At 30.5% G+C, this 10,060-nt stretch overlaps 1 protein-coding gene across 1 annotated transcript; it reads left to right on the top strand.

Annotated features, from left to right (window-relative positions):
- The first annotated feature begins 185 nt into the window (after positions 1 to 185).
- On the top strand, positions 186 to 7,908 carry LOC111675734 (rho GTPase-activating protein 21). Its single transcript, XM_046947356.1, has 10 exons — positions 186 to 625; positions 925 to 1,014; positions 1,100 to 1,511; positions 1,576 to 1,699; positions 1,764 to 1,862; positions 1,935 to 2,246; positions 2,317 to 2,709; positions 2,779 to 3,321; positions 3,564 to 4,389; positions 5,116 to 7,908. Exons 1-10 carry the CDS (start codon positions 289 to 291, stop codon positions 6,333 to 6,335), a joined length of 4,356 nt encoding a protein of 1,451 aa, XP_046803312.1. The 5' UTR covers positions 186 to 288; the 3' UTR covers positions 6,336 to 7,908.
- Positions 7,909 to 10,060: the final 2,152 nt, after the last annotated feature.

Raw genomic sequence — 10,060 nt, 5'->3', positions numbered from 1 at the left:
ATCTATCTATCTATCTATCTATCTATCTATCTATCTAACTATCTAACTATCTATCTATCTATCTATCTATCTATCTATCTATCTATCTATCTATCTATCTATCTATCTTTCTATCTGCACATTGTGCAGCTGTATTAATTTCTTAATTAATTTTATTTTTTCTCCAACTTTCATTTTAGATTTGAAAGTAAATTGAATTCTCATTTATCCCGAGGTTTTGATCCTTTTAAAACTTTATCCATCAATACAAATACTATTGAATCTACGTCGGCTCCGGGCAATGTTGTAATGATGAAAAAACCGGGTGTCTTATATGATTCACTGCAGCATCACCCGTTGGCACAAATGCAGGTGCAACATCAGCAGCCACAGCAGCAACAACAACACCATATACCCCAACAACATCAGCAAGTATATCAGCAAACAACGGCGCCAAAGATGACAATAATACCCATTGCAGTTGATGCAGCATTAAAATCATCATCAACAACTCCAGCAAGCACAGCAATACCAACAACAACAAATCAAACATCGACGTCTACTGTCGATGGACATCGGTATAGTCGTATGGAAATTCATAAAGCTAGTTTGGCTACTGCTACAATCGATCATCAGACTAACAGCAGTAAGTTGAAATTTAAATAAATGAATGTATATTTTTTATATACTATAATACATATAAAAGCATGGTTTATTGTAATTTGTAAGAAATCTGATATCAGTCGAGGGGATTCCATGATAATTTTATTAAAATGCTCATTTACTAAAGGACTAGTTTCGAAATGATTTAGTATTTTCTTTGAAGACCTATATTTGTCACAAATGCGGTCTTTTTTGGTGAATATTTTCATCCAAAATTTAGCTTCGATACATTCTATCAATCAATATATTAATTTTATTTTATGTTTGTTATTTTACCTCCAGAGTTTGCTAGTAAATTGACTGATGTTAATGAAAAACCAATATTGGCCGATATAGCCGAAAGCGGTACAAGTAGCACAACTTCAACTAGAGGTAAAATAAAATGAAAAGTTTAGGACAAAATAAAATAAAAAACGATTACAAATATTGATGTTAAAACCTTTTTTATCTTTTTTAGCATCTACAATGACAGACTTAACGGAAATAAACAAATCTTCAGCAACTCCGGTTACGCGACGCTTTAGGCCAATGTCTTCATTTGATGAGCCAAAACATATGCGTCGCATTTCATATTTACGTGCAACAAATGATGATTATCACTGCGAAAACTCGTTATCATCGTCATCGGTAACGAACACATCAACCGGCAGTGTAAACGATAGTCTATCGACAAAATCTGCCACGGTATTATCACAACAAATTGAAGAACATCCGGATCCGATATATGATGTTGTTAGCGGCGGTGGTGGAGGTGATAGTGGAGCTGCAGATAGTACAAGTGAATCGTTAGATGCGTTGGAAGATTTAAAATTAGAAACATCTTCGCGTAGCAGTCGCAGAACTTCAGTTAATAGTGATATAAGGCACAGGTGAGTTTAAACATCTGAGAATCAAAAGAAATTTAAAATATTTCATATTCCAACTTTTATTTAGTGTTCACATTGATAGTATACCCAGTATTGATATAACAAGTAAGTTTGAAACAAAAGATGTTGCAACCGAAATGGAAATTTTTGAAACTGAAATGGAAATAAAATCCACATGTATTAATGGCAAAGTAAGTAAATTAATCCACAAAAAATATAAGGAGATTATAATTAATGTGATATTTCTATCTACAGCGACTTTCTGAATATCGTTCTTGGCGTCAAGTAAAAATCGAGATAAAAGGTGATATATTAAAAATATATCCCAGCCGCAATACAAAATCCGATAATAATGTAAGTATAAATAAAAATGCAATTCAATAAATTAGAAATGGAATCTTATTCTCATTATCCTATCGATTATAGATAATAGAACTCGACATTAGAAATTATAAAATATTCGATGAAACTGATAAAAAGAAATATGTATTTCGTATGCAATCGAAACCCTCACCGATCGCCACATTGGGCAATGAACTGAATTTAGATGATGCGAATGATAAGTTAACATCATCATCGGGTAGTTCGACAAATGTACCTCAACAGTCATTACAACATACCGATACACAGTATCAACCACATACCGAGATTTTTTTCAAAACTAAAAGCAGTACAGAAATGAGAAGAATATTTGGTTTATTACAATGGAAAAATAGTTTATTAAGTTACGATAACAATGTATGTACTTTTGACATTTAAAGAAGAAAAACAGCCATGTAATGTAATTTCTATGACCCATATATTTTAGGATCTTCAAGGTAAACAGCTAGCGGAACCACAAAAAACAGCCGCAACTGCTAGCATGTCTACATCAACATACTGTGATGATAATGTACAACAACAATCAGCGCAACATTTACAAGCAGAACATTCTCCTTTAAGTTCGACATCGCGTAGTGAAATAGAAGCTTCGGATTCTGTATCCCCAGTGATGAAAACTCGCAAATCATCATCCCACAAAAATATACCCGACAAAGATTTAGGTTCACCGAAGGCCAAAAACTGGAAAGATTTATTATTTCGTCGAGGCGGTGGTAGTAGTAGTAGTGGTGGCCATAATGCTGACCTTTCACCCTCAAATCTGTCTTCATCCTCTAAGACAATTGGTTCTATAGGAGTGCCACTCAAAACATGTCCCATGGTAAGTTTAACCCACAATGTTAAAATACTCTTCTTATAATAACTAATATAACCATTTTCTATTTTGCAGTCCAAAAACAACGAATATGTACCAACTTTAGTTGAAGTCTGTACGAATATCGTTGAGACTAAAGGCTTGGGAGTGGTTGGTATATATCGTATACCCGGCAATAAAGCTGCAATATCCGAATTATCCGATCAAGTTAATAAAACCGATTTTTCTTGGGACCGTTGCAATACCGACGTAAGATGGGAAGATGTCAATGTCGTTTCGAGTCTTTTGAAATTATTCATAAGAAGTTTGCCCGATGCACTGCTGCCAAGTTCCTTTTATAATCATTTTATAGAGGCCGACAAGAAGGCGGGCATGGAACGTTTACGGGAAATAAAACAATTGTTAGAAAACTTACCGCGCTATTCATATGAAACAATGAAACATCTGTTTCGTCATTTGAATAGAGTTAGTAAAAATTGCGACGTCAATTTAATGGAACCAAAAAATTTGGCAATTATATTTGGTCCTTCTATTATACGCACACCCAATGATACATTAGATATAGCCGTAAAGGATATGAAACATCAATGCAGGATTGTTGAGTTGCTATTGACAAATGTAAGTTGTAATTATATTAATAGATATATATAGATAGATAGATAGATAGATAGATAGATAGATAGATAGATAGATAGATAGATAGATAGATAGATAGATAGATAGATAGATAGATAGATAGATAGATAGATAGATAGATAGATAGATAGATAGATAGATAGATAGATAGATAGATAGATAGATAGATAGATAGATAGAAAATTAAGTAATTATAAAAATAATCATTTATCTCTTATTTTCAGTACGATTACTTTTTTGAAAATGGCAAAACTCCGGACATTGAAGATGTTTGTGGCAATAATTTGGCAGCATCAACATCATCGGCCACCGGTGTAACTGCTGCTGAACAACAGCAAGAGGATCAAACGAACATGTTGCTACACAACATTTCAAAAATCGAACGTTTTAGTGAACGTGAATCTAACTCGAGTCACACGACCTCACGCACCTCACGCTTTATGCCTCAATTAGGGAAAAAGCCCCGTAAGCCTGGTGATAGTAGGGTAAGCGAATCTAAATCTAAATCTTTTCACACATCCACATCCAATTCTATTACCACCAATACCAACATTATTACCAACACAAAACATTCTATTACTACACCCATACTTCTCACCAAGAACACTCTAAAAAATATATGCAAATCAACACCCAATATTTCCACTCTAAATACACGTTCAATTTCAAGTCATAATCGTAATGCTTCTAAAGCTTCTTGTGAATCAGCGGTAGCATATCGTCAAAGACGCAAAGCTGTTCCAACCATTTATGATTTTGGTGTAACTTTACGTTTACATTTTCAGTCGACCAGTGCCACCACAACAGCGACTTCCTCATCGAGTAGCAGTAGTACGACGACGACGGCTACATCGACAAAAAATAAATCGAAGAAAAGTGAAAGTCGTAGTATTTTGGGACATCGTCATGGTCGTAAGACTAGTTTAGATGAAAAGGACTCGGGCAGTTGCAGTGGCAGCAGTATTGCCAAGGAGACACAACGCAATAGTGTTGACATCTCGATCACATTAACCGATGATGAAAGCAGCAATAGCCGTCTAAGTGATACTGGTAAGTTTAACAACCTTCTTTATATTATTTTTAAAAGTTATGTGGGCAGGAACATTTTTTGTATCCAATTTTACTCTTACTGTAAACAAATGATCATAGCAAAAAAATATATAATTTTAAAGATTTGTCCCCGTATATATTGATAAGTTCGGTTTCAAATTTTAGGAGCTTTATCCCTATAACATTGTCGCCTTTGTTATAGTGTACACTTAAATAAACAAATGTAAACTCTTTGTCTCAATCTTCGTAACGATTGACTTCCTCGTAGGACAATCAACTGTTAAAATAGGTAGTAACCTGGACAGTAGGTTGCTAGGAGAAACTCTATGTGGTAGTTTAAATAGGTAGTTCGATTCTGTCCCTCCAAACTGTTCAGAAGCGTTTTAACTTTAAAGTTGTAACTTATAAATAAAATAATTAATAAATGCTTAAAAAACAAACAAAGGAAGTACAAAACAAAATAAAAAAGTAAACAACACAGCTTATTGAAAGAAGAGAGGAGAGTGCATCACATATATGTGTTTTTTTATTTTACTGTTATAATTTTTGTTTTTACATACATACAAAGGCATGCATGTACTTATTTTTTTAAACTTGCATTTTAATTTATTTCGACAAGGGAAGCGAAGCTTTTTTTTGTGTAAGCTAGTGTTCAATAATGATTTTTTTAACTCATTCAAGAAAATCTTCTTCATTTGTTCTTACTAAGTGAAATTTGTATTTTAGGTTCAATGTCATTAGGTGCTGTTACAGATGCTTTAGAAGATAAACTGAAAATAGTTAAATGTGGTTTTAATTCAAACGATGAAAATGGTTCCCCAGATTTTCCCCTAACCCCACGACGCTACACCATTGGTGAACCACTACTTTTGCATTCTGAAAACATTCCTTATGCCGATGAGTCACCTGAAAGGCATTTTCACAATTTCCATCCTCTCGACAATGTAACGGGAAACAATTTAATGATAAGTCGGTCGTGTGCTTCAACCAATACGCTAATGAATGCCAAAATGAATAATGAAAAACCCACTTCTTTTACAACGGGTTCAACTCTAACAACCACCTATAAAACAACACACAAATTGCAACATTCAGCTACGGCACCTATAAACTCTTCGCTGGGAAGTGTTGGTGGTGGCTTAACGTCTCCGCCTACTGCAGCTTCCACACCTACTACTAGTGCCCTTAAAGGAAATTTAACAGCCTCAACAGCACGTAATCTATATGCAACTAGCAAAAACTTGCGGTTTTCTTCTTCCGTTCAAGAACAAAGATGTTCTGAAGACGATTCTGAGGGCTCCACAACCAGTGATCCCAAAGAAGCTTTAGTAATGGCCTCGCCCTCCTTTCTGCTAGATAAATACAATAAAAAACGTAGAGATCATCGTCTCTTTCGTTCGGCCTCATTTAATTGTCGTAATTATTCTTCGCGTTATGGTGGCAGTGGCGCTGCAGCAGGTGGTGGTATGGGTTCTAATATACCAACCACTGGCTTGACTAAAGATGAAAAGACTGATATGAATCTAACTAAAAAACGACAAATTCAAAACAAACAAAATCGTTCGATTAAACGAAGGCATACAGTAGGTGGTCCACATGATTATAGTGGTGGCGCAGGTTCAAATAATTGCAATCATCATTGCAAGAATATTAGCAATAATGGATCTAACAACTCGACCGCTTCGAACTCAACGACTGTAGTAAGACGTATACCCTTATCTAGCGCCAATGGTAATATACCCAATAACAACAATAATAATAACAATAACATGCAACATGATGAAGGTGGTAGCAGCAGCAGTACTAGTAATGGCAACAATTCAAGCAGTAGTAATAGTAGTAGCAGCACTAATAATGCGGCCACTGTTAATGTTGCCAATTCGGCGGGAGAACACGTACTTGAAGTGGGCATACGCATTAAGAATATTAATCGTGGTCGCTTTTAAGTCGAACAACAACAATAACATATGAAATAAAAAATAATACTAAAAGGAATAAAATTCCTGGGTGTTAAAACAAATATGGAAATTGTGTGTTAAAGCAAAACCGAGTGTGTGACATATTTGGTCAAAACAAACGAGAAACAAGAAAAACAAAAATATTTATTAAGAAAAAAAATTAAATTAAACATAAAACAAAACCCACCCTCCCAGCTTCTTACATAAAAAATGTGTTATTATTGAGTACAATCGTCATCATCATTATGATATCATAAGTGTTTGTTAGAAAAAAATGCAATAATATCAGAGTTCAAAAGAATTTAAAGTTTTCATTTAAAAAAAAAAAAAACACAAATGTGAAAATTTAACACAACAAGTGAAATTTAAAAATTTCCCAAATAAAATACTAAAATCAACAAAAATGGAAATTGCCATCATTAGTACTTAAAAAAGTCATATTTATTGTGTGTGTGTTACCTTATGGTCGGTCAAATGGGTATAAAACGAAACTGTAAAAATGTGCAACAAAATTCCTTAAGAACTCTGATCTATAGCCAATCATCCACACGATTATCATTCATTATTCATCATCTTTTGTATACTGTTTAAATAACTAGTGTACAAAAACCCAACTAAAGCTAAAGCAAAAAGATTATATGAAGAAGACATATGTTACTTCTGATTAACCAACAAAACACCAATTAGTATGTAAGTAAAAAAAAGAAAAATTTAAATTATATAAAAAATCATTGTTGTTAAATTCAATTTCAACATGTACTATATTAGACCGAGACGTACATAGCTACAAATACATACATATATATATTTTGTTTATGTTTTATGTGTACAACAAAAAAAGAAATAAATCAAGTATGAACATTAGGGTGGACGCATAAGAAAAGTTTTTAATGTTTTTTACGGTGACCCAAAACGAAAATCACTGAAAACGAAACTTAATTCATTTTAAAATACCGTTTGTAATGTTTAAATCCTGCAGACAATGTTTGGTGAGCTGGGCCCTTTAAGATTTTTTTTTAATTTGTTCATGTTTAAGGCAAAGTAATGATATGAAATGTTGATATTATGTGAATGATCTTTGTCCTAATTCAAAAATATTTTTTTTAATTTTGGAAAAAATTTATTTTTTTTTAATTTTTCGCCAAATATTTACGTCCGGGAAAAAAAATAGAAATATATTAAAAATAACTAAATTTCAGTAACTTCCCTAAAAGGTCACTCTAGTAAATATAAGGGCAAACACAAAACAAAAGTAGCTGATATTTTAAAAAAAAAAATAAATCTTTAAAATATAAAAAATTAGGTTTTTGTGTTATTTTCATATTTTCAACTCACCAAATATTCTCTCAACATTATAACAATTAATTAAGAAACATTATTTTAAAATGAATTAAACTTTCATTTTAATTAAAAACATCTGCAACTTTTGTTTGCGTTCCACCCTAATAAACATGTGTAGTATTAGCAATCATTTACACAAATCAATATTTAAAAGAAATTATAATTATAATAATATTTATAGAATTACAAAACGAAGTTACATACAACTTATATATTTAGAGGAGAAAAAAATGAAACATTCAAGCATAAATAAGTGTAACTAAACAAAAAAAGAAACGCACTTAACTATTTTACTTTTTAAAAATATTTTGAAACCAAAAATTCTTTACTGTTTTACTCCCCCCCCCCCTTTGGCCACGCCAACACCATTTTATCCCTTTTAAATTTTAATAGTACTATTAGGTTTTTATAACTAATTTGTATAAAGTAGTTCATTTTATTTTAAAAGTATATGAATTTACATGCTTAGGTATGTAATTTTTTTTTTAATATTTTATTTGTAAAAAGTTATTTTTAGCAACATAAGTTTTAAATAGAGAGACTTTTTATTACAATGTTAATAATTTTTTTGTTGTTTTTTTTTTTTAAATTTGATGAAAAATCATCGAATGTCTTGGTGAGAACATCTTTACATCATAGGTTTTTAAAATTAACATAAATTTTCTGAGGATGTTTTTAATATTGTGTGATTTCTTAGTGAAATAACATTATAAAAAATTTTTTAATCAGTATTTAATTTTTGCCTTAATTTTAAAATTTTGTAGTAAATAATTATGTATATTCAATGCTTATAAAGAAATGACATTGTTACATGTTGTATTCAGTTTTTTGACAAATTTAGAAAAAATCATAATTTCAAATATTTTATCAAATTTAAAACATTCACATTCACTCTTCAGAAAGTATGTATATAACTTACATATTACGAACCTATTCGAAATTTAAAGTTTCCAAGACTATTTCCCCTGTATATTTTTCTATATTATTTTATAGTTAGTATTTTTAGTTAATTTTGTAAAATTAAACAAATTTTTTTTATATGATCTTTTTTACAAAGAAATTTTTTTCTTGTAACGAAAACAAAATGAACGTTCAACGCATAATTTTAAAAAAAGTATTTGTTTTTTATTTATTTACAATATTAAAACATTTCTATACAAATGTTTAGTTTATTTTAGTCTTCTTATAAAAATGAAAGAAAAGGAAAAAAAGAAGAAACAACACCTTATGTTGCTATTTTATATGTAAATGTTTTTTTTTTGTATAAAATTTGTTTAAGTAAAAATTAAGTTTAAAAAAAGTAAACAAGTTTTGAGTGTTATATACAAAAACATGAAAAGAAAACAAAAAAAAAAATAAGTAAAAAACAAAAACTAGTTTTTTGTTAGATATGAATTTAGTTATGAAGTGCAGGTGTATATGTATTACATACGTTGCTGATTGTTGATTTTTAGCATTATTTTTTTAAATTTAATTTAATTTTTTATTATAAGTTTAAAACAAAAGTGTAAAATGCACTTTAAAATCAGAAATTATTGCGTATTAAAATCATATTTTTATTGTAAATTTAAAATTAAATATATATTAAATTATTAAAATACCAACCTTAAGCCGGAAATAAAAAACAACAGCATCAAAAGCTTAATATTCGAAATGTTTAATAATATTTAAAACAATTAATGGATACATTTAAATATTTTGCTAAATAATAAAAAAAACATTCAGACAATTCTATAATAGTATCAAACAAATTTGTTCAAAATATTATTTGTACAAATTTGGCTTGAATTTATACCTACATACATACATAAGAACAACAACAATCCCATATTATAATAATATTAATTAAAAAATACCATATAATTATTTTGTGTATCAATTATAATTAAAAAAAATAAAACAAACCACACACAAAAAATAAATACAGCATGTATGAAAAATTTCATCATTATTGTAATAAATACACCGAAAAATTTAGAACTAAAAACAAAAAATAAATATATATACAACAATTTAAAAAAAAATCATTTATTTTAATAATATTTAACATTTTTAAACGTATTTATTTACATTCTCTAATGGTGAGTACAAGTTCACTAAAAAACAATTAAATTTAGCGCCTAAAAGTATGCTTTGGAAATTTTTATAAGCATAAATTTAGCGCCATCTATTGTTTAGATTAGAGTTGTGTCATTTTTCAAAAATTCGAGTTTCTCAGTCTGGCAGCACTGGCGCAAATTTTGGATGCCACTAAGCCAGTGTTGCCACCCGACCAAAAAGTTTGAGTAACAAAAACCAGTGATGCCACCCGGATTTTAGTGGGGTCGAAAATTTGCGCCTGTGCTGCCAGACTGAGAAACTCGATTTTTTGA

The sequence above is a fragment of the Lucilia cuprina genome, chromosome 3, assembly GCF_022045245.1.
Source record: "Lucilia cuprina isolate Lc7/37 chromosome 3, ASM2204524v1, whole genome shotgun sequence".
Classification (NCBI taxonomy): domain Eukaryota; kingdom Metazoa; phylum Arthropoda; class Insecta; order Diptera; family Calliphoridae; genus Lucilia; species Lucilia cuprina.
The sequence above is the reverse complement of the archived record's forward strand: the minus strand, read 5'-3'. Positions and strand labels throughout refer to the sequence as shown.